The sequence below is a fragment of the Ceratotherium simum genome, chromosome 35, assembly GCF_057802395.1.
Source record: "Ceratotherium simum simum isolate JZ-2026a chromosome 35, ASM5780239v1, whole genome shotgun sequence".
NCBI classification, from domain to species: domain Eukaryota; kingdom Metazoa; phylum Chordata; class Mammalia; order Perissodactyla; family Rhinocerotidae; genus Ceratotherium; species Ceratotherium simum.
Window position 1 is genome coordinate 21,854,677 of NC_141934.1, and position 26,028 is coordinate 21,880,704.

Genomic DNA, 26,028 nt, shown 5'->3' on the forward strand with positions numbered 1-26,028 from the left:
TTCCCAGCTGAAAGTGGGGGTAATGCTACATCTCTCAGAGGGTTGTCGTGAGGATTTATGAAATGGCCATTCTATCACATGTCTGTCATGTGGCAGGAATCGAGAAATATTGGTTGAATGAATAAGAGAATAGCCATCTCCCTGTGGACTACTTTCTATATATGTTAGAATAGCTGTCCAGCTCTTTGAGAGCAGGGAGTCAATTTTTCATGTATTGTTTCAGGGATTCAGATATATTGTATCTCCATTCTATATACCTCCCAGGATTTGACACCTACTAGGGGTTTAACAAATGCTTGTGGAATAAATATCATGAAAATGAAATTCACAGTCATTGTAAGGAGCATGAGATTGTTGTAACAGTGCAATGTATATGAATTATTTATTTGGGAGGGAGGCAGTGCAGGATGGAGCCAGCTATAGGTTCAAATCTCGATTCTGCCAATTCCTAGGCAGGTGCAAGTCACTTAATTCTGAGTCTCACTTCCTTGTAAAATGGGGCTATTAATGAATACTCTGAAGGGTGTCATGATGGATAAATGAATGGATGTATCTGACTCCTAAGTGCTCAATAGTTTTTTTTTTTTAATTTTTTGCTTTTTTCAAAAGTAACGTATCCTCTAGGAAGAAAACTTGGAAAACATTCCAAAGCACAAACCACAAATCCCCCAGTCACCTGTAAATGCACTGCTGAGATTCACCCAAATGTTAGCAGGAGTGACACCTTCCCTGTCTTTTATTTAATGCCTATAGTCATACACACATGTAATTTAAAAAGTGCAGTCATACTGTAAACACAATTTGAAAATTTCTTACTATTTTAGCCTGGTTTTATCCATGTAGTAATATATCATGACCATTCACTTGTATTAATATTCTTCATAAACATTATTCAGAATGGCTTCATAATATTCTATCTTATGGATATACCATGTTATAGTTAACCAATCTCATATTGTTGAACATTTAGACTGATTATAATTTTTCCTCTTGTAAACAATACTGAGTTGCACATCCCAAGTATACACGTCTTGACTATGGGTCTGATTATTTCCTTTGGACAATTTCCTCCAAGTTGAATTGCTAGATCAAAGGGTGTATGCACCTTAATGTTCTGCTTTCTTTCTTTCCTCCCTCCCTTCCTTCTTCCTTCCCTCCCTCCCTCCCTTCCTTCTTTTGTAAACTTGATTTTTTAGAGCAGTTTTAGGTTCACAGCAAAATTGAAGGGAAGGTACAGAGATTTCCCGGGTACTTCTTGCTCCCACACATGCATAGCCTCTCACGTTTGCAACATCCAACACCAGACAGATACATCTGTTACAACTGATGGACCTACACTGACACATCATTATAACCCAAAGTCCATAGTTTGCATTACCTTCACTCTTGTGTACGTTCTATGGGTTTGGACAGATGTGTAATGAATGACTTGTATCCATGATTATTGTATCATACAGAGCATTTTCATTGCCCTAAAATCCTCTGTGCTCTGCCTATTCATTGCCCTCTCCACCCAACCCCTGGCAACCACTGATCTTTTCATTGTCTCCACAGTTTTGCCTTTCCAGAATGTCATATAATTGGAATCATACAGTATGTAGCCTTTTCAGATAGGCCTCTTTCACTTAGTAATATGCCTTTTAGGTTCCTCCACGCCTTTTCATGGCTTGTTAGCTCATCTCCTTTTAGTGCCGAATAATATTCCATTGTCTGGACGTACCACAGTTTATTTATCCATTCACCTACTTTTAAGTTTTGGCAATTATGAATAAAGCTGCTATGAACAGCTGTGTGCAGGTTTTGTGTGGACATATATTTTCAACTCCTTTGGGTAAATGCCAAAGTGTGCTTTATTTTTAAGTATAAAAGCAATACAAAGATAATCTCACCTCAATCATTCCAGACCAGTCCCACTCTGTGCAGCAACTAACATTAACAATTTGATATGTATTCTTCCACACATTTTTCTCTACACATATAGTTCTTTCCTTTCTCGTTTTGATAAAAATGGGATGGCGTACATATTTTTAAGGTGTATGTCAATCATTGTTGAATATTGATGGAATATAACAATAGCTTTAACTGCCACTCAGGGAGCGCTTATTAAGTGCCAGACACTGGGCACCAAGCATTGTGACAGGTGCTTTATTTGCACCGGGTTTTGAGTGCTTATTGGGTACTAGTGTTTTTAGCAAATATGAAGCAGCTACTGTGCAGTTCTACCAAGTGCTTACGAACAGGTGTGCAGCCCCTACTCTGCCAGATTTTTGCATATATCTCATTTAAAGGTGAAATCAGGGAATGAACCTCCATACACCGCCCAGGGTGGGGGCTCTGGCCCAAGCGAGAAGTGCATACTTCAGTAGGGGGAGGAGGGGAGGCGGTGGCTTCTTCTTCAGGTGCACCGCAGACCCAGGGCGCCCCAGAAGGCCTAGGGGAAGAAGGGGCGGGGGAAGTCACTCGGAGGGCAAGACGGAGGGAAAGGCGGCGCCGACGTCCTGCAGACCTGGGTACCCCGACCCGCAGGGGGCGGGGCCAGGCGGGTGGGCGGGGCCTGTATTGTCCGCTCCGCGGGGCATGCCGGGAGCCCCGCCCCCAACATGGCGTCTCACTGACAGTTGGCTGCAGAGGGGCAGAGGCGGATCCTGGTCTTCAGGGCGGCGGCGGCGGCGGCGACGGCAGTGGCGGCGGGGCCGGGGTCTCCGGGGCCGGGGGTGGAGGGATGACGGCTCGGACCGCCTAGGGCGGAGCTGCACGGGCGCGGCGGCGAGCGGGGCGCGGCGGCCGCTGCCATGGACTGGTGATCGCGGCCGCTCCTCGCGCTCTCCCCGGCCGGGCGGCGCTCCTCACCGCAACCCCTCAGCCGGGGCCATGGGCTCGTCGGCGGCCGCGGCGGCGGCGGCGGCGGCGGCCGCGGACTCGGCGCAGTGGCTCTCGGTGAAGGAGGAGACCATCTTCCTGCACGACGGGCTGATCCGGGTCACCGACCTGGCCGAGCTGCCCAGCGAGATCCTCGGGGCCCCGGAGGCCGCCGACACCGACTTGGAGGTGAGCGAGGCTGCCCCCGGCCTCCGCCGTCGGGGTAGCCCGGCCGCCCCGCGTCCCCGGGGGCGAGCCCTGCCATCTCCGCCGCACCCCAGCCCGAGGCCCCCCGGCTGCCGGGCAGGTGTGTGTGGGCGCGGGCGGCAGGTGCGGAGCCGCGGCCGCAGGTCTGCAGCCCGCCCGCCTGCCTGCCTCCCTGCGGGGGCCTCTCGCCGCCGGGGATTTCATCTGTGGTTTCGTTTTGAACGTTCCGACACCGGCATTTTATTAGACTCTCCCCCGGCACGGCCTGCACGCCCCGGGAGCCGCCGCCGCCTCCCCGGACCCCCCTCCCCTCCCCCCCGGGCCCCGGACTCACCTCCCGGTCACACCCAGGTTGCTGAGCTTTGGGGACATTTTAATTTCAACGCTGTAATCCCCCCCTTTCGTTTCTCAGTTCTGTGTGGGTTTTTTCCTTAGTTGTTTGTTTTTTTCGGAGGAGGGTAGTGGCAGCTGCCGGTCCGTGATAGGCAATCCAGCAACTTCTCTGTGTCGTGCCTCGGATGGACACGGGGCCTTTGTCAGGGAAGCGGGGGTGTGGACACCGAGGGGGATGCTACAGCGGCCCTCCGGGCGCTCTCCGCCAAGGGTCATGGGCGCTTTAGGCCGCGAGGCCTGTTTGTGAGCTCAAGGGTCGCGGAGAAGCCCAGGTTTAGGAGCCGTGGCAGGTGCAAGAGCAAATCCTAGCAATGGTGCCGCTGGGTTTGGGGGCAGGAGGAAACCAAATAAGCTTGGTTGATGGGAACTTTCCACCGACTTCACTTGGTTTCGTGTTTGCCCAGAGGTGGGAATCCTGGCTGTATCGGTTCATCGAGGCCAGCCGATACTGGCACTGCTCCCCCTCCACCTGGTGGGATGACATTTTGATGTGTAGGTAGCATGGGGTGTCATGAAATTCTTATTGTCGCAGGGAGGACTCTCTGGGGTAGGGCGCAGAGAGGATGGCCTGTCTTCTGGCTATAAACGGAATGCGAGGAATCTTTTGTGTTTTGCGGTTTTGCATGCACTTTGGCTTTTCAGCACAAGAACATTTATAGAAATGGATTAAAACCCATTACTGTGTGTTTCTGGAAACGGCAAATCGGATCGCTTTGGCCGAGACCTTTGGACGTGCTTGAGATGCGAATACGTTCCGCTGTGTTTTTGTGTCTGGGTTTGAGGTTGAGGTTGCAGCAATCCCATTGTGAACTCTTAATTGACTTATTTTACAGTCTGGTCACCAGAAAAAGGAGGATACAAGTTGGTAGGGAATTCCTAACATGGAATCATAGTTTTATTATGTCTCATTTGGGCTTATTCTATAAAAAGCAAGGTGTGTCTGAGTGTCTTATCTGCTTGAAAACTCAAGGGGTGTTATGCTGTGATGGTGGAATCTTTTGATTTAATTGGCTCTGTTGTATGTGAAATGTGGGAAACGGATGCTCTTTGTTCCTCAGTGGCTAAGTTCACAGATCCAAAAATTTTATATATGTAATTTGTTTATCTTTAGGATTAAAAAATCGTAGCAGTAGTTAAAAATCCCTGAGCTATTAAGTTGGCTTTCCTAAGATGTTTATTGTATAAATGTATTGAATATTTGTCAGCTATTTCCACAGAAGAATGATTGTAAAAGAAAGAACCTCTGGCCTGGTAGATTTAAAAAAACTCTTTAAAAAGAAATTTATGATCTGACCTCTCAGAAACCAATATGTGTAGGAGTGATAAACATTTGTGACTGGCAGTAGTGAAGAACTTTTTTCATTTCGTTCCATATGGTAGTTATACAGGCTACATAGTATCAGGATAAATGGATAGCTAAGAATGTTTTTGTGGCTATTAGATTTGTGTTTGTGTAGGTGTATTCACATTTAATTATTTAATAATAATAGTATTGATCAAGTGTATCCTATGTGTCAGACATCATCTTATTAAATTCTCAAAAGGATCCTAGTAGCTAAATATTGTTACTCATTATAACAATTATAAATATTGCACCTGTGGTACAGATGAGACAAGTTGAGTGCAGAGCAGGTATGCTACTTGCTCAGGATCACACATAGTTAGAAAACAGAGACTGGACGTTAACCCAGGTCTGCTGATCTCAAACACTTCTGCTCCTAATCTTGATATTCTACTGCCTGCATGCATGTATGATACTCAGATTTGTAATTATTTTAAATTTAATAACTGGCCAAAGATAGGGTAATAAACAGATATCTTTATTTCCTTTCTAGTAACTTACTCTTTTTCATATTTGAGGAAGATTAGAGGTTCATCAACTTTTTTTTTTTTTGGTGAGGAAGATTGGCCCTGAGCTAACATCTGTTGCCAATCTTCCTCTTTTTGCTGAGGAAGATCAGCCCTGAGCTAACATCTGTGCCCGTCTTCCTCTGTTTTGTATGTGGTGTGCCACCACAGCATGGCTTGATGAGTGGTGCTTAGGTCTGCACCGGGGATCGAACCTGCGAACCCTGAGCCGCCAAAGCAGAGCCTGCGAACTTAACTACTATGCCACCAGGCCAGACCCTCATCAACTTTTTAAAAACTAACTTTTGAAATGCCACCACCCCTATGAAGTACACTCTTCCAAGCCTCTCCTTCCATTGAACATCTGGGTGAACAATGGCCATTTTTCGCATGATTTTATAGTTATATAGAATCTTTCAATTAACACTTTTGGATTATGAGAGATGAGACTCAAATTAAGCTGACTAATTTATGATTGGCAATCTTAATGCGTAAGACTGCACTAGCTGCGATAGAGTCACAGAATTTTAGAGCAGGAAGGGCCCTGAGAGATAATTGTTGCCATTGTTTTAGAGAGAAGTTGTCTGAGATCAGGAGAGGTTATGACGTGGTATCATAGCTAATCGTGGCAGGGCAGATCACTAGACCCTGGCTTTCCTGGCTTTGGAGTGTTCTTTTCCCTCTGTAAGTGCTGGTCACAGTTAAATGTCAATCTGAAAAAAGAACCCATCCTAAGAGGTACATCAGCATTGACTTAGCATTTTAATTTAAGCAAGAGCAGAGTATTTGAATTAAAAATTTTCTTCCCAGTGAATTCTAAACAGAAGGTTTTTGTTTTTAAATCAATAACTAGTGTTTAACCAACAAATTCATTTAACAAGTATTTGTGGAATTCAGAGATGAGCTGGGCCCACTGTCCTGGGTTTTGGGGTCATAGCAGGGGATGAAATAAAATCCTTGTCCTTAAAGACTTTTATTTTAGTGGGAGGATATAGACAATAACAAATAATCAAATATATGCTATATAGATAGTCAAATGATAGGTGCTGTGGAGAAGAGTATAGCTGGGTAGGGGGATGGAGAGTAATGGTGGGGAAGGACTCTGTTTTACATAGGGCAGCAGGAAAGGAAAGCCCAGGATGACATTTGAGCAGAGACCTGAGGAAGTGAGAGAGTGTACCATATGGCTACTGGGGAAAGCACATCCCAGACAGAGGACACCAAGAGCCAAGTCCCTGAGAGGGAAGCATCTTTAATTTGGAGCTCTGAGCCCAGTAAGCAAAGGGAGAGAGGAGAATGATAGGAGATGGGGGCGAGGGCTGCAGTTAAGTGGGGCCTTGTAGATAAGGACTTTGAATCTACTTTTTGTGAACTAAAAATGCAGAGGGAGCCTTTTTCTTGGCCTTTAAAATAGCTATCTGTATTTATTTTAATTTTATATTGTGACAGAAAGCAAAAATGTAGGAAATTACTATTACTATTATTATTATTATTATTTTGCTGAGGAAGATTGGCCCTGAGGTAACATCTGTGCCCATCTTCCTCTATTTTACATGTGGGACGCCTGCCACAGCATGGCTTGATAAGTGGTGGGTAGGTCGGCACCTGGGATCTGAACCTGTGAACCCCAGGGCGCCGAAGGGGAGCACGTGCACTTAACCATTCACACCACTGGGCTGGCCCCAAGAAATTATTATTATTTTTTTTATTTTTTTATTTTTTTGATTTATTTATTTTTTCCTCCAAAGCCCCAGTAGATAGTTGTATGTCATAGCTGCATAGCCTTCTAGTTGCTGTATGTGGGACGCGGCTTCAGCGTGGCCAGAGAAGCAGTACGTCAGTGCGCGCCCGGGATCCGAACCCTGGGCCGCCAGCAGCGGAGCGCGCACACTTAACCACTAAGCCACAGGGCGGCCCGCCAAGATATTTTTTACCCCATAGTTTAGATTAATTTTGAATCCAAGCATTTTGGTTTGTGTTTATCATTTTTCATTGTGTTTGTTTATAAGAACCCCCCCACCCCCATGCCATTCAGAGACTTGAACAGGAGCGTTTATGGCAGCTTTATTTGTGATTGCAAAAAACAATCAAAATGGCCATTGACAGGTGAATGGATAAACAAGTGTGGTATGTCCACCCAATGGAATACTACTCAACAATAAAAAGAAATGAGCTGTTGATACCGACAACATGGATTTATGCTGAGTGGAAGAACCCAGTCAAACAGGAGTACATACTGTAAGATTCCATTTATATGAAATTCTAGGAAATGCAAACTAATCTGTAATGACAGAAAGCAGATCAGTGGTTGCTTGGGATTGGAGGCAGGCAGGAAGGGATGGGAGAAGGGATTACGAAGGAGCATGAGGAAACTGTTGAGGTGATGGCTATGTTCCCCATTTTGATTGTGGTAATGGTTTCATGGTTGTATGTATACATATGTCAAAACACATAAATTTGTACACTTTAAATATGTGCAGTTTATTGTATGCCAATTATATCTCAATAAAACAAACAAAACCCACACAGGCTCAGAATGCTTTACTGATATCATTTAGGAAGTGAAAAAAGTCTCAGTAGGTTTTTTTGTTTGTTTTTTGCCTTGTAAGGGAAGGAGCATTTGGGTTTGGAGCTGATCAGCTGAAATAGTCAAGGCTTTCAATACATATGATACACTCAAGGGAAATCTTTGAGATGATATTTAGGTGTATAAGTGTTGACCTATTCTCCTAGGAGGATACTACCAGCTTGTTTATCCTTTGGTCAAAATTCTTTGGAAAATAGTTATGTACTTTTATAGAATTCTAAATTCTAGATTTAGAAGAGTTAATGAATAAATGAATAAACCACCTGTGTTCACCAGTAGAATTAATTACCGTGTAATTATTGAGCACTGGAATAAGAGTCACTGAATCTTGGCGCAGTGCTCTTTGAGCTTGGGCAAAACTCTCAGGCTCGGCAGGTTAATTGTGAAGTTAGAATGAAGTACGGGAGGACTGTGGAAAGCAGTATTGCCTAGAGGTTCAAGTCGTGTGAGGAGTCAGACTGGGATTGAATCTAGCTGTGCCTCTTGCTAGCCGTGTGACTTTGGGCAAGTTCCATACCTTTAGTAATCCCTGTTTTTTGCTACTGCGAGTTTGTCATCATTGTCACTACCTCTGCCTACCACCATGACAACAACAGCATCAGCATATTGCATGCCAGGCTCTGTGCTAAGCTCTTCCCACCCATTATCTCATTTAATCCTCACAAAAACCTTATGAGGTTGGTACTGTTGTTACTTTTATTGTACAAATGAGGAAACTGTGGCACAGAAGTGAAGTAACTTGACAAAGGTCATACGGTTAGTAGCAAAGCTGAGGCTACAATAGATCTGTCTGACTCCAGCCCAGGGTTCAGGCTCTAGAACCATTGTTAGACTGCCTCATGATCTGTAAGAGGGGGATGATAATAGGGTTAATGTAAGCATTAGATAAGGATGGATGTGATTATGTACTTACAGTGTATGAACTCTCTTCAGAAGGTGCTGTGTTGCTGGAAAGTTATTTTATGCATATTCAGTCAGCTACCCATTGTATTTGAAAGCGAAACTATCCCATCAACAGAAATTTTTTTTTTCTAGTAGTGGGTAGTGGAGATAGGTTTTTTTCTGTGTGTATGATCTCTCTGGAATTTTCTTCCTTCCCAGTTTGTTTGCATTATGGCTAGGCAGATGAGATTATAGATAATCTTCATTTCAGTTTTTCTCCAATTGTATGCCTAAGGTCTTGCTAAATAAATCAGTTAGGATTATTATGTGTGTTTCTGGCTTTCATATTGACTGTCACAAAATGCCATCTGTTGGCCAGGGCTGCTAGGTGGATTGCTAGGCACCTGTTCTTTCCTAAGTCCTGAGGTACCTGTGGTGATAACAATGAAAGGGCTGTCAATTCTTGCAAGTGCCCCCATGCTTTCTCCTCCCTTCCTCTCTTTCCGTCTCATTTTACAATGGTGGTTGTAGGTGAACACAAGGAATGTAGTCTGCTTTGTAAGATGTTCAGTCAATAGTTGTAGACAAATGTGAATAACAGCAGGTGATCAACCATGGGACAAAGGCATAGTTGCTTCAAAAGGAGAGAAGACTGCAGAAATTGTGTAACTATTACCTTGATCCTGCATTTTTAACACAGCTTATGTATCAAATTTTTTTAAACTACTATGTGAATACATTCTTATACCATCCCTAATCCTGGTCTCTGTCTAATCCCCACCTTGATTAAATTAGTGATATATTTTTTTTTGTTTTGGTATGTTCTTCAAGACCATTTTTGTTTATTTATTTATTTATTTATTTATTTTTTGAGGAAGATTGGCCCTGTGCTAACATCTGTTGCCAATATTCCTCTTTTTTTTTTCTTTCTCTTTTCTCCCCAAAGCCCCAGTTCATGGTTGTGTATCATAGTTGTAGAGTTATAGCTCTTCTATATGGGACGCCCCCTCAGCGTGGTTTGACGAGCGGTGAGTTGGTCTGCGCCCAGGATCCGAACTGGTGAACCCTGGGCTGCTGAAGCAGAACGTGCAAACTTAACTGCTATGCCACCAGGCTGGCCCCTTCAAGACCATTTTTGATTGCACATGTTTATGTGTGGGTGTATACATAACAGTTTTTATTATTTTTTCTTTTTTACATAAAAGATGTGATGCTAGACATATCTTTCTGTAACTTGCTTTTTAAAAAAACCTCAATGATATGTTTTGATCTATGTCTCCATTTATAGATCTACTGCGTTTTTTTTTAAGTGCTGCACAAGACTCCAGAAATGCCATAGTTTATTTAGTCATTCCCTAGTGATGGGTGTCTTAGTTTCCTGTTGCTATGCTAAGATTATCACAAATTTAGTAGTTTAAAACAACACAGATTTACTCGTACATTTCTGGAGATCGGAAGTCTGAAATGAGTCACATTGGGTTAAAGTCAGGTGTTGGCAGATCTGGTTCCTCCTGGAGGCTCTAGGGGAGAATCCTTTCCCTTGCCTGTTCCACAGCTTCTAGAGACCACCTGTATTTCTTGGCTTGTGGCTCCTTCCTCCACCGTCAAAGTGCACCACCTTAGTCTCTGATCTGTCATCACATTGTCTTCTCCTCTGACTCCTCCCGCATCCTTTTACAAGGACACTTGAGATTTCACTTAGGGCCCACCCAGATAATCCAGGGTAATCTCTCCATCTCAAGATCCTTAGTTGAATCACACCTGCAAAGTCCCTTTTGCCATCTAAGGTCAGATTCACAGGTTCCGGGCATTACGACATGGACATGTTGAGGGGGCCATTATTCAGCCTACCACGATGGGTATTTTGGTTGTTTTCAGCTTTTCACTATTAGAAACAATCCTTCATGCCTGTTTGTGCACATGTGGGAGTATTTCTCTAGAGCATTTGTCAAGGAGTAGAAATTGCTGGGTCATAGGTGACCATTTTAAACTTTAATAGATACTGCCAAATTGCTCCGCAAAGTGACTAGACCAATTCATACTCCCAAGTAACTGCTTGATATGACCTTTTTTCCTCATACCCTCATAGAGACCATTTTAGAACTCATGGATTTGCCTAAATTTATCATTTGCTTAAGCTAATGGCTTTTGCTCCAAAAGATGAGTCCAATAGATGTAACTGGGTATGTGGATGTGCATGCCAAACCATAGTCAGCCAAAAGAAGCTAGAGCTTTCTGTTAGTGCTGCCTAGCTGTTATCACTTCACTTCAGAGGACCTGTCTTGTGGCTTGATCTCCTTTGCCTGTACTCACTTTGGTCAGTAATCCAGTTAATGCAGACCATGGCCATATATAGGCAGGAGAGAGCAACAGCTTCTTATTCTGATGGTCTGGGGATGCTGCCAGAGGCTGGCAGAGCCAGGGAGCTGCCCAGTCTGGGAAGAGACATGCTGACCCCTGAAGCGTATTGAGAGAGCAGAGCAGTTGTTAGGCAGATGATTTGGACTCAGATTGTCTTAAATTTTCTCTCTTACGTGCCATTATGGGGAGTAATTCTACATTTTTTTGACCTATATGAAAAATAACTGATATTAAGTTGATTGTATTTTTATACTATGCAAAAGTTTCTTGATTATAAAAAAGTATTACATGGATGTTGTAGAAAGTAGAGAAAAGACCTGAAAGTGTAAGAGAGAAAAGAAATATCCTTTGATTGCCCCATCCAGAAATAGCCATATTAATTAATTATTTACTATTTTCTTCTTTAATTCATATTTTTATATATTATTATTATAAAATATAATAATACTATTATAATACTATATTATAATAATAATATAATATTATTAGGAAGCCAAAAGATTTTTAGTGTTTGGAGTGTTATTTTTTTTATATAGTTGGGTAAATTATAAATTTGTATAATTATTAAAGTGTGTTTCTGCAACCCATCACTATTGACAGTTTATAATTGAAAGAATTCTTGTAGTGCGATATGATTCCTCTCCCGATAATGTTGAATATTTGTGTGGAGCTTTGAGTTTATAGAGTGCTATTAAGCACAGTTGTAGAATAATTCAAGTTCCATGATGGGACACTTTGGAGTGGACACACTTGAATCCCTAGTGTTTCTACTGAAAGGTGCAGTTGGCTGAATTACTAGGTCATAGCACAGTGTGTAGCAACTTTAGATTAACAATAAGGAGATGCATAATTTGCAAACTGTTTTATGCAAATTGTAGGTTTGGTAATGCTAATAACTACAGATGCGTCATTCAAGTAGTGGTTTTATACCAACAAAATATTAACATTCAGCTTGCATTTGGAATGGATCTTTTCTTTGTTTACTGTATTTGCTTTGTGCTCTATAGTTCGCATTACTGATTTCAAATGAACAAAGTCTAATATGATAGATGTAGCTATTTATAGGACAGAACAGAAAATCTGGACCTCTTACCTCTATTGATATGTTTGCTTTTCTTACTCTTGAAATAAAATAATTAAGAAGGTTAAAGGAGAATCTTTGTCAACATATTTTCATCAAAACAGTGGTACATACTAGAAGAATTACCTTCTTTATTTCTTGATACTGATTTCTTCCTGATCATCCAGTTGTGGTGTAGCTGAAAGAAACTAACTACTGGTTTATTTAATCTAGAAAGGAACAAAATGGGTGGAAAGGTAAAAAAAAGAGGTAAAAAAAGGAACTTTGGAGGAAACATTTTTTGGATGAGCTTATAATAAAGAAAAGTTTCCTTTCCCTCGGGGGTTCTGAACTTGAATAGAATTCAGGGATCCATGGGATCCATGAATAGAATTCAGGGAGTCTGTGAACTGGGATGTGAAAAATTATATCTTTATAGACTCATATGTTTAGCTGAAATTCAGCATTTCCTTGGATTATGAATGTAGTCAACAAACCCTAGTACCTGTGCTTTTGTAACCAGTAGAGGTTATAGATGTTTTTATATCATATTATAGTTGTGGAACATATCTTGAAGTATTGTTTATGCACACCATCACTTAGATATTTTGGTAAATGTTAGATCTTGTTATTCAATGTGCTAATAAGAAGCTCCTCTACTCGTATCACAAGTTGTTTTTTTTTTTTTTTTGTGAGGAAGACTTGCCCTGAGCTAACATTCGATGCCTGTCCTCCTTTTGCTGAGGAAGACTGGCCCTGGGCTGACATCCATGCCCATCTTCCTCTACTTTATATGGGATGCCGCCACAGCATGGCTTGACAAGCGGTGCGTCGGTGCGCGCCCGGGATCCGAACCCGCGAACCCTGGGCTGCTGAAGCAGAGCGTGCGAACTTAACCGCTATGCCACTGGACTGGCCCCACAAGTTTCTTTCTAAAGTATTTTGGTAACTGTATTTTAGTATACCGTAGTTGGCTTCTTATAACCCCATGTATTTTATTTTATGCATTTAAAAATGTTATCTGAGAGGGTTGACAGGCTTCACCAAACTGTAGAGGGTTAGGGACCCCTGAGATAGACTCTCTTTCTGCCAGCATCTCTCCCTTTTCAGTCAAAGTTTGCTGAAGACCAGCATAGTTTGCAATTGTCTGAAATAAAAGTGACCACATTTTGGAAAGTTCTTAATATTTTCTGTGGTAGAAAATATTATCCTCCTACAAATTTTTCCATTACCTACTGACTGCAAGCTATTAGTTAGTAATAGTCTTCTTGGGTGATCTGTTTTTTGCCCATTTGCCAAACATGGTATCATTAACAAGGAAGCTGTTTTTTTAAAAAAAGAAAAGAAAGTGTCTGCTAAAAAGTGACAAGCAGTTCTTTCGAAATAGAACAGTTCTTTGTTCACCAAATATTTTAGGTTTTTCCCCATTGTCTGGGGAGAATGTTGGTCAACTGAAGCTATGTGAATAAAAATTCATTAACATACTTTATATTGATATCTTATACGGTAGTAATGAACCATTTTAAACAGGTGGCCTGAAGCAGTAACAGTTGCTGTCCCAGGAGAAACATTATTTTTAAAGTCTGAAATTCACTTTGCTTTCGTCTTCTCTATAGAGTACAATTATATGCTTGTGGTTTCTTTTATTGTTCAAATTGTCATTTTACATTTGTATTGTCATAGTTTAGCAGTTTTTCTTAAATAGCCTCTAGAACTGTGCTGTCCAGTCGATACCTGCCACCCACATGTGGCTAGTCAGAATTGAAATGTGCTAAAAGTGTAAAATAGACATCAGATTTTGAAGACTTCATGCAACAACAAAAAAAAGATGTAAAATATCTCACTAATAATATCTAAATTGATTAAATGTTGATATGATAATATTTTGCATATAATGGGTTAAGTAAAATATTAAATTAAAAAATACTAAAATTAATTTCATCTATTTCTTTTTACCTTTTTAATGTGGCTACTGGAAAGTGTTAAATTCCACATGTTTTTCACATATTTCTATTGGGCAGCATTTCTCTATGCAGAGGTCAGCAAATTGTAGCCCCCAGGGTCTTATGGGACATAGCCAGCCCATTCATCTACATATTGTCTGCCTTCATGCTACCACACAGAGTTGAATAGTTGTGACAGAGACCTATGGCCAGCAAGCCTTCCAGGGGCTTTCATATATACAGTTCTCTTTTTCTTCTTTTTCTTTTTTTGCTGAGGCAGATTCACCCTGAGCTAAGATCTGTGCCCGTCTTCCTCCGTTTTGCATGTGGGTCGCTGCCACAGCATGGCCGATGAGTGGTGTAGGTCCGCACCTGGGATCCAAACCCATGACCCCGGGCTGCTGAAGTGGAGTGCACGAACCCAACCATCAGGCCATGGGGCCGGCCCCTATGCTGTTTTCATTTTCTCCTTTCAGTGGCTCTATGAGGCAGTAGCGGAGATATTATTTTAGGAAAAAAGACTTAGAGAAGCAAAGTGATTTGTCCAAGGTTGTGTGATTAGTTAGCGCTGGGATTAGGACTCTAGTTCACTTCTTCTGAGTGATTTTCCCTGGTACCTCTGCTTTAGGTAGCACTTGATCTTGATAACCTGTTATCTCTGAGACAGTCGTGAATGGCAGCTATTTTAAATAAGAGCTACGGAGCCCAGCCTACACAAGGTTGTCAGAGTAATCTTCCTGAAACACAGTTATGTTACCTCCTTGCCCAGACTTCAGTGGCTTCCCATTTCCTGCAAAATAAAATCATAATTCAAGGTAGCTATGATTTGGCTCCAGTCTACCTTTCCAGTCATATCTCATTCTGCCCTAACACTGCCCCGCCCCATCCTGGTCTCTATATTTTACAAACTCATTTTCTACATTCTTTCCCACAATCTTGGCTCATGGGGTTCCGTTGCCCTGGGGAACCTCACCTCCACTTTTGGAACCCTGCTCTGTATCCCCCAAGATGCGGATCACATGCCACTCCTACATGAAATTTTCATGATGCCTACAGTTAGAAACAGTCACTCTCTTTTCTGTATTTCTATAGCACTGCCTTATATATATTAAAGTTATTTGTTTGCCTGCTTGATATCCCTTACTATATTATAAGCTCTTTGACAGCAACCACTTCATATTATACATCATTGAGTACCTACTAATATAGTAGGAGCTTGAACATTGGATGCTGATTGAACTGAATGTTAAAAGGGGCATTTAAAATGTGTGAAAGAGTGTGATTTAATGAATAATATCATGGGTTGAGGAAACAGGTGAGGAAAAATTCGTTAGTAGAGAATAAGAATAGGCAGTTGTTTTTGATGAATTAAAATAGTTCAGGTGAGACTAGGAATTTTAGTTGCAATTATACTTTGCGTTTTAGATAAGAGAGAACATATCCCAACAGCTGTAATAAATGTTGCTAATGTTGGAATGTGGATAAGCAGTATGGGATCAAGACCTTTGATTTTGTATAGAGCATAATGAATTTTGCCTAGAGAATAATGACTCCCTGAGAGATTTCTGAAAACAGCTAGATTAGAGGGAGTTAATTGAGAATACCTTGCTTTGAACATCATTCTAAAAATTGTAATGAATTTGAATGAATTTTTGTTTAACTTAGTTGTTCTGTGATTAGGTAGTAAACTTGAGTACAATTCTATTTTTTTTTTTTTTTGAGGAATATTGGCCCTGAGCTAACATCCATGCCCATCCTCCTCTATTTTTGGTATGTGGGATGTCACCACAGCATGGCTTGATGAGTGGTGTGTAGGTCCACACCCGGGATCTGAGCCTGCGAACCCCAGGCTGCCAAAGCGGAGCATGTGAACTTAACCACTGTGCCACCCGGCCGGCCCCCAATTCTCTTCATTTTGAACATTTCCATGTAAAAGATTTTTTTTTCAGGGTTTTCAGTGAAGTATGTCCATTTACCAGCTTTTATTTTATTTTATTTTTTTGTGTGAGGAAGATTAGCCCTCAGCTAACATCTGATGCCAATCTTCCTCTTTTTGCTGAGGAAGATTGGCCCTGGGCTAACATCTGTGCCCATCTTCCTCTACTTTATATGGGACGCCGCCACAGCATGGCCTGACAAGCGGTGCGTTGGTCCACGCCGGGGATCCAAATGTGCGAACCCCGGACCGCCAAAGCAGAGCACGTGAACTTAACCACTACACTACTGGGCCAGCCCCTACTAGTTTTTATTGAGTCGCAGTACGTTGAGGATTGGAACTGTCACAAAAGTCATATTATTGTATTGAGCATAATCTAGTTACTGATTAGCATAATAAGGCTATTAATCATAATTTACTTAAAACATTACAAAATGCTTAAAATTTAAAAAATTAAAATGTTAGAATTTTAGAAAATTTGTAAGGTGTAAAAAAAGTATAAAGAAGAAAATCATTCATAAATAAATACACATAATATTTTCATGTGTTTCCCTCCAGACATTTTTCTACGCCTGTACACTTAAACATAGACATATTTTAAGAAATCAAGAACATTATATGTATATTTTGTGTCTTGCCTTTTTCACTTAACATTGACGTTCTTTGGGTGGCATTTCTCCAAAACATTCAGTCATGTTGAGAATATAGTTTGTTATACCTGCATAGATATTAAGGCCTGCGTGGTATTTCCTCATATGGAAGTTCCATGATTTATTTACCCGGTCCTCTATTGTTGGATATTTAGTCAATCCCGTTGAAAAGTTTTAAAAATTAGAGAAATAGGGGGCCGGCCTGGTGGCATAGTGGTTAAGTTCGAGTGCTCAGCTTCGGCGGCGGCAGCCCAGGGTTCTCAGGTTGGGATCCTGGTGTGGACCGATGCACTGCTTGTCAAGCCATCCTGTGGTGGCGTCCCATTTAAAGTAGAGAAAGATAGGCACGGATGTTAGCCCAGGGCCAATCTTCCTCAGCAAAAAGAGGAGGATTGGTAATGGATGTTAGGTCAGGGCTAATCTTCCTCACACACACACACACACACACACACACACACACACAAATTAGAGAAATAGTTTTTATAAATAGTGAGATTTTTCTCTTTAAGTATGCTAAAACACACACATATGACCGTCTAGGTTTATTTACTGTAAGTCAGATGAGAGGCTTCAGAACTATGCTTTAATTGTATGATTGATAAGATTGTTTCATTGTTGTTTTTTTTCTTTTTTTGCTGAGGAACATTTGCCCTGAGCTAACATCCGCTGGCAATCTTCCTCTTTTTGTATGTGAGCTGCCACCACAGCATGGCCACTGACAGACGAGTGGTGTAGGTCCGTGCCTGGGAACCGAACCTGGGCCGCCGGAGCGGAGCATGCCGAACTTAACCACTAGGCCACTGGGGCTAGCCCTCATTGTTCATTTTTATATGCGTAATTAAGTTCATATTTCTGATCATGTACATAAATTATATGTGTAGTCTGTTGCTTCATGAGGTGCTTTATTTAATCAAAAATTTTAAGAAAGCAACACATGGTTCAAGATTCCAGCGGTTCAAAAGGGAATTCAAGGAAAAGTCTCCTTCCTAGCCTCCCCTCCCGTGCAGCAGCCAGTGTGACTAGCTGGTCAGTGACACCCCCCACCCCACTGGAAGTATTCAATGCACATACAAGCCGATGCATAGCAGATTCCTCTCTGACCCTAGCTCCTACTACGCCTCTCCTTCCCTTCTCTCCACTGCAGCCACCTTGGCCTCCTGGTGTTCATCATAACTCAGGCTGGCTGTTCCCAAAGGCCCCCCTCCTCAGAGCCTTTGCTCTTCCCTCGGGGTGAAATGAGCTTCCATAAGGCAACAGTCCACGCAGGTAGTAGAGGTGATATTTTTGAGAATATTAAAGTATCAAATACTTAGAAAGTTAGCATATTAGAAAACAAAAATAGCCATATTACCAAGGGCAGTTTTAGCTCTGTTAGCAGACCAGTGGGAAAGCTTTGAAATAACTAAAACAATGAATCTTTTCAAACAGATACGTCTAGTTATAGCACAGTTCCAGAGAATACAGACAGATAAGTACCATGGCAAAGGAGACAGAGGACTTTTTAGTTCAGAGATTCTCTGGTTGCAAGACTGTGTGGTAATTCCACAAAATTGGGGACATACAGTGTTGACTAGAACTAGAACAGTTCTCCCAAATTTTGATCCTACATATTCATCTTTCTCTAAATAGTTCTATTTGGTGCTGAAACGTCACCCTTCCTGCTTCTGGAGTTAAACAGGCACTTATGTGATAAACAAATATATATGTTGCACAGGACTGGTTTTTAAATGTGCATAAAATTATATTGTATGGCTCTTTCTTTGCCTGTTGTTTTAAAAATGAATGTTAATATATGGGGCTGTACAGAATATCGTGCCCTCTGGGATTTAAAGAAAGATGGTATACTGAGTCAGTGACAGATAAATAACCTGGAACTTCAAAATGCAGGAGTCTTTAGGGGATGTGTAGATACAGAGAGCAAGCCTAGTGGTTAAGCCTGTAGGCTTTGGCATTGACACATCTAGCCAACTTTTAGCCCAGCTCTGCCACTTGTCAGAACTTCTATTCCTTGGTTATGAAATGCCCTATTTCGAGGGTAAATGAGAAGACTAAGTGAGATAAATTGGATTAAGCCCCCAGAACAGCAACTGGCATATGGCATTTAATGAAAATATGTGTGGGAAAAACTTTGATATTGAAACATTATTCATTTCAAGTATTGGATCCCTGAAGTTTTTGTTGGCATGTTGCATTCTAAAATCATGTATTGTCATGAATGAATAGATATTATCCCTCAAGTTCTTTAAAACCTAGCAAACCAAGATCTTTGTCTTTATTCATATAGTTGAATAATGGTAGTGTCTCGATCTTGTCTTCAACAAGAGTGATATTGTTGGTTATTTTTGCTAGAGACATATAGGACCAAGTACCATTTATTTCTGCAGACTGAATTTAAAATATTTTTTACAGGGCCGGCCCAGTGGCGCAAGTGGTTAAGTGCGCGCTGCAGCAGCCTGCGGTTCGCAGGTTCGGATCCCGGGCGCGAACCGACGCACCGCTTGGCAAGCCATGCTGTGGCGGTGTCTCATATAAAGTAGAGGAAGATGGGCACGGATGTTAGCCTAGGGCCAGTCTTCCTCAGCAAAAAGAGGAAGATTGGCAGATGTTAGCTCAGGGCTGATCTTCCTCACACACAAAAAAATTTTTACAAAAGGGGTATTTTAATTATATATTTTATATGTTTTCTCTTATGTATTCTAATCTTTTCCCTTCTCCATAGGCTTAACCTCTCATTTTTTTTTCTGTGTTGGAGGTATAAGGTATTTAGTTCTTGAGAGTTGCCCCTCAGGAGAACTTTATTCATGGGATGATGGATGCTTTAAACAGAAAGTCTTTTGGAAAGTTTTTGAAGATGAAAAATTTGTGGATGGTAAAAATAGTATTTTGCTATTTTTGTATTTAAAACCTATACTGGGGCCGGCCCCGTGGCTTAGCGGTTAAGTGCGTGCGCTCTGCTGCTGGCAGCCCCGAGTTCGGATCCCGGGCGTGCACCGACGCACCGCTTCTCTGGCCACGCTGAGGCCGCGTCCCACATACAGCAACTAGAAGGATGTGCAGCTATGACATACAACTATCTACTGGAGTTTTGGGGGAAAAAATAAATAAATAAATAAAATTATAAAATAAATAAATAAAACCTATACTGGATACTTCCTAGAGTATGGAGGAAAAGAATCATTGCAACTTCTTGTCCATGTGATTTCATCCAAAGCAAAAGCCATCCCTATACTATCAATCAAGAAAAATCCATTGTTGTACCTATGTACATTCCTTACTCTTAATTCTCTTTGGGTTTTACAGTAGCACTTCTCAAAACTTTATATGCATACCAACCATCTGGGGATCTTGTTAAAATGTAGAGTCTGATTCAGTAGCTCTGGGGTGGGACCTGAGATTCTGAGTTTCTAACCAGCTCCCAGGTAATGCCAATGCTGCTGGTCCAGGGACCACACTTTGAGTACCAGTTCTTACACTACAGAATCTATAGCAGGCATTTGATGAGTAAGCTTCTTTCTTACCACATGGGCAGTGACACAATTTATTTCTTTTTTTTTTGGTGAGGAAGATTGGCCTTGAGCTAATATCTTTTTGCCAATCTTCCTCTTTTTGCTTGAGGAAGATTTTCACTGAGCTAACATCTGTGCCAGTCTTCCTCTATTTTGTATGTGGGACACCGCCATAGCATAGCCTGATGAGCAGTGTGGAGGTTCACCCCTGAGATCTGAACCCGTGAACCCTGGGCAGCCGAAGCGGAGCACGCAAACTTAATCACTATGCCACCCGGCTGGCCCCACAAATGATTTCTTTTTAGCAAATGTAGTTTTGGATCTGTGTCTCTTTTCTTATAGCTTTATAAGTTTTTCTGGCATTATTTATGACTGAGAAATTGATACCTCTAAATTTTTTTTACAGGTTTTGAATGAATCTTTTTGGTATCATCAGTAATAATTCAAAGTGTTAGTTTGAGTTTCTTTTCTCTGGTCACGAGTTGGTCATTTTTCCTATGGTCACAGACAGACATGCACATATATTTCCACCCCCTCATTAATATTCTGTCATTGGGATCATGTTATATGTGCTATTTGTACCTTACACTAAACAATTTGTTATAAAGATATTTTTCATATCAATATGTAAAATTTACATTATGCTTTTTAATAGGTTATATATAATATTTTATGATGAATCATGTTTTGTCTAACCAATCATATTATTTTATTCCTCTAAAAATAACCTTGTGAGATAGATGGTATAGGAATTATGTTTTAGAGATGAGAACACTGAGGCTTTTGCAGTTAGTAAAATGCACTTTAGTAGGTATTTATTGAGCTCTTGCTGGAAGCCTAGAATTGTATTAATGCCGTCAATACCATACATGAGCATTTTATAAGTAACGTAAAAGTAATATAATAAGGATTCTGAAATAGTGGATCTAGGAATCTTTTTTGAATGCTATTTAATGTTTTAATCTTTTTGATAGAAGACTTTTTTTTTTTTTTTACATATGACTCTTCTTTGCTAAACAGTGTTCTTAAGGATATTGTAAGCTTTTTCCGTGTCTTAGATTTAATTATTACTATGTCTGATTTTCCGAGACACATCTGTGAGAAGGCTGCCTTCCTGCCCTGAAAGCTCCCTGATAAATGCTGTTGTGCCTGCTGTTTCGTCCCTCTCACTTGGCTACATCTCCTCATTGTCAGTGTCTGCCTCCCGGTTAAATTCTTATTCCTTTTTCTCTGAGCTTCTTTTCCCCCCTTTTCATCACCTTTCCTCTTTTAGTCACTCCGCTGGTGTGTCGTTAGGCAATGAGGATTTTACTTACCAGTCAATCACATCTTCATCATTCAGAATCATAGAATTTGTGGGGCTGAAAAGGATCTTGAGATCATTTAATCCACCTTTTTTTCAGAAGACACGTTAGCCTTTTGTGGTCATTACTAAGAACTTGGAGGCTTTTAAAATTACTTTGGAAAATTAAATAGGTTGCATATAGAGCAGTGCTGCTCAAAGTGTGGTCCACGTACCATGAACTGCCTGTTACCCGTAATGACGAGAAATGTAGAAATTTAGAGTGAGCATTTAGAAACTTCGTAACAGTTGCTAGACTAATTTTATACCTATTGAACATAATAGTAAAACTTGAGACTTGTATTCTGTGTCTTTTCTTTATTTTTGTAGTAATTGATTTTTATTGTATTTTACAAAAGTTTTGTTCCTCAATGGATTGGAAAAAAACTGGTCCTTCTCTACAGATAGTTTGAGAAGCACTGATATATAATATCTAACACAGTGTTTGGCACATAATAGCTCTCAAAAACTGACAGCTTGCTTGTGTCTTAAAAGTTTGCATTTATTTTAGGTGTTGATGCTGGATATGTGATAGCAGATAAATGAAACATTATTTTATAGAAATGAGGTGATTAGAACTGGCACTGCTGGTTTTCAAATACAAGTAACTCACTTTTTTCCTTTTTACTCTTAGCCTATGCTTTGAAGAGAGGTTTACACATATTTGAATTACATATTTGCACTGATTCTTGGAGATACTTTATAACATTTAATGTGCTGCTATACCCTCAGCTCAGCAAGGTTCAAGGAACTTAAACTTTTTGGTAGCTATCCATATCCATAAACATTTGAATAGATCACGGCAGTATTTACATGTTATCTTCTTGGATAAGAGAAGGAACAGATCTAATGAGAAGCACTGGGGCATATGTCAGTTTTCTCATGTCAGTCAACTTTTGGAAAGTGCATAGTTGTAATATTATTTGGAATTCCCATTTTGATGCAATTTAGTGCCTCATGCAATGGCCCTTATAGTTTTAGCAATCCTTGGCTAGTCTTTAGAATTAAAGTAGTCTTGTCTTGATTTTTTAATTGAGCTTAGTTGACCCTTATATATGACATAGTAAATATAGACTATCAAAGGCTGTTAGCTTACCATGGTTAGCTTACCATGGTTTACAAGTTTGCGGGACATATTTTTCATACTACTCAAGATCATGAAATTGCCACTCCCTATTTAAGGATAAAGCAAGGTCAATGACTAAGCCAAGTGACTCTCCTTAAATGTAACCCCTTTAAAAATTCTGCTTATAGTCCAAGAATCCTTAGAAACAAGATCCCTTTGATTTATCAGATTTCATTTTGGCAAATTAAAAAAATTATTTGGATTTTAAGAAACCCGAAAAGATTTGTTTTTGCTTGGTAATACCATCCACCTCTATATGATACCATATACGTAATGTAATAGGATAAATCTTTATCCGTATAATGAAGTGAAATGACACATTCTCTTATTTTTTTAATCCCACTGGAACATCTTTAATCTTATGCTTATTTAAATATAGAATAAATATTTGGTCTGTAGGGCAGCATTCCTCTTTGTTTTGAGCCTCATTTTTATTTGTACAAGGCTCAAATTCTTAATGTCCATGGTGTTTGAAACTGAACTAGGATTTGAAATAACCAATATATACCATGGTTGAGAGTAGTTTTGAAGTGATGCCTCAAAATAATTTGTGATTTGAAGTGTTGCTTCCCGCTTTTAATAGGAGCATTTGAATAACACACCCAGGTTTTCCCCTTTTTCTGTCTCTTTTTGGAGCCAAGCTGAAGAACTTCAGAAAAAAGAACCACTATTATTAATCCTGTCGAGCGCATATTACATTTTGGCAAGTGGTGGCTGATGAGATTAAAATTACCCTTCACATTTTAAAAGTTATATTTCTGTCATATCATTAGCAAGCAGGTGGATCCTAGGGGGACAGGAAATGAACATTCTTTTAGCCTAAGTTTTCAAAGTCAAAGTTTGGGATTTATTTTGGGATTATGCTTTGACACATGAAAGGATCTGGTTGTCGTTTCTTAAAATAACTCAATTTATCTCTGGTTAGCAGTCATCGTCGAAACCCAAGGAAGAGCCACATTTTGGAAAATATGAAAGACATAAGAAACTGGAACTCTTTTAATGGTATAATATGTTTTCCTATGAGAGAGATCATAAGCACTATATAGTCTGTAGTTGGATTAATAATTTCAGAGCCTTTTTTCTCAGGTAGCATGTTTAGAATTTAGGGAAACAGTACAAGTTTGATGAAATATCCATTAGCCTAGAAAGGTACCTAGTAAGAATCTCTCACCTGTTCTTAAGTCGCCCCTTGACTGTAATGAAGCCATGTACTTGTCCTTGGAGCTGCAGAGTTGTCAAGATAACATTGCTGGAGAGGTCAGCATAGTTTTAACCTGGTAGTGGTGGCTACAAAGTCAGGAGGCTGTCCAGTCAGGTTCTTAGTCTTATGAAATCCTTCTGCTTGTTACCATAGAATTGTCATTCTGTTTTGATCTGGGCTAAGGCAAGGACTTCATCCTTGTCATGGATGTTTGCTAACAAGAAAAGAATGATGCTTCCAGCCTTTTGGCAACTATCTTGTAGGAATTCTGAAGTTTTCTTCATTGCAGACAAGGTCTCAACAGCAGCTGTTGAGTTTTTGAGGATCAATTAAAGTTATGCTCTATGTGTTTAAAACTCAGATTGATAGTTGAAAAAGTTTTTTTCCTTTGCCTCCTGTATTTTCAAGTGCCTAAATAGAGTAGAGAAAATTTTTGTTACATGGCTCTGTTATTTTATGGCCAAATCTCTGTGGGGCTTTGTGTATTTTAGTATAGATGACCTGAATGAAGTTCAGCTCTGCCTGGGTGCCTCTCCCTGCTTGTTGTCCCCCTCCATCCCTACCTTTTTATTTTCTCCCTTAGAAATGTTTTTAATAGCCATGAGGGAGGCTAGGTGATGCTAATGTTTTAATGACTTTTAAAGCCAGCTTCTCCAACTTACACTTATATCTTAGTGATTATGGCTAGTTTTTGTCTGTCTAGGATTTGAAATATTGGTAAGTAACCATGAAACCTTTTCTGAGAAATCTCTAGCTTCCTGTCCTGATAGGATTATATTGATGGTCATTTCCCTCTTGCTTTCTAAACTAAATTCATACACAATCCAGTTTATCTAAAAATAAACCTCCAGGGCCGGCCCTGTGGCTTGGTGGTTAAGTGCGCGCGCTGCGATGCTGGTGGCCCGGGTTCGGATCCCGGGTGCGCATCGAGGCACCACTTCTCCGTCCATCCTGAGGCCGAGTCCCACATGCAGCAACTAGAAGGATGTGCAGCTATGACATGCAGCTATCTACTGGGGCTTTGGGGGGAAAAAATAAAATAAATAAAATCTTTAAAAAAAAAAAAAATAAATAAAAAAAAAATAAACCTCCACACTGAACGTTAATATTAGTTACATTTTTAGGTATATAAAAGATGTGGTTCTAGTCAGAAAGCGCTTTTGTGCTTTTTCATATTATAGCCCAGTTTCTTTACCTCCAAAAGAGAAATGAAGTTTCAGTCTTCTGAGAAGGCAAGGAAAAATCCACAGTCTTATGATCAAACCAATTTGGTATTATAAACTAGAGAAATAGAGCTTTTTCCCTTCAAAAAAATCTCTGCTTTTGAAGTATTCGCTATAAGATTGAATAAAGCTTTTAGACCATAATAAGGAAAAGCAGAGCTCTTATGTAAAGAAACCTCATTTCACGAAGAAATAAAAGCAAAGCAAAGCAAAAGATTGTCTGGAGCAAATGGAAGAAGACAGGAGGCCTCAAAGCACGGGCAGAAGGGACAGCGCAGGCTCCCTGGCTTCTTTCGTACTATCATTGATTACTTTACATTCTTATTTGTCAAATTGTGCTCTTGGATATTAAGGAAAGACTTTGGCTGGTAGGTTAAGTTGCTCTAGCAAGGGACTATGAAAAAATTTTTGGTTCTTAGTATTTGATTTCAAGATGTTAAATGTTCTCAAAGTGTGTTTGTTTTTCTCCCCTCTCTTTGCTGATAACTCATCCTGTTCAGATTTCACACCACAATCCAAAAAGTGGAACTTTGAATGTATTTTTTATAATTAAAGTGCGTCTAAGTGAATTGTGTTTTGAGAATTTTTTAAACTTACCTCGGAGGAATGGAGGAGAGATGGATGTTCTTGCTCCAAATCATAATTTGGCAGCTCAGAGATTTCTGATGGTTTTTAAGCGTTTCCTCTCGTACTTTCTTCAGAGTCTCTCGTTGTTATTCTGTCTTACATATTTGAATGGCTGCAGGTAAATAGTAGAGAGAAACAAGAAGTAAAAGTCCAGCTTGAATATAACCTTACCGTATGGTGTAGTTTCTGTGCCTATAGAAACTGTATATCTCTTTACCGTGTAAAAACAAAAATAACATCCTCAGCAACTTCACTGAGGTAAAGTGAAGTTTTGGGG

At 40.4% G+C, this 26,028-nt stretch overlaps 1 protein-coding gene across 7 annotated transcripts in view; it reads left to right on the top strand.

Annotated features, from left to right (window-relative positions):
* The first annotated feature begins 2,748 nt into the window (after positions 1–2,748).
* The window catches only part of HECTD4 (HECT domain E3 ubiquitin protein ligase 4), a 178,414-nt gene continuing 155,134 nt past the window's right edge, over positions 2,749–26,028 (top strand). For 4 of the 7 annotated variants that reach the window (XM_087424194.1, XM_087424196.1, XM_087424195.1 and 1 more), the window contains exon 1: positions 2,750–3,048. In XM_087424194.1, coding sequence (XP_087280320.1) covers positions 2,872–3,048 — 177 coding nt within the window. In that variant the 5' untranslated portion in view covers positions 2,750–2,871. Of the gene's footprint in view, positions 3,049–26,028 lie in introns of all 7 variants that reach the window. The other 3 variants (XM_087424193.1, XM_087424199.1, XM_087424200.1) reach the window with 1 other exon arrangement.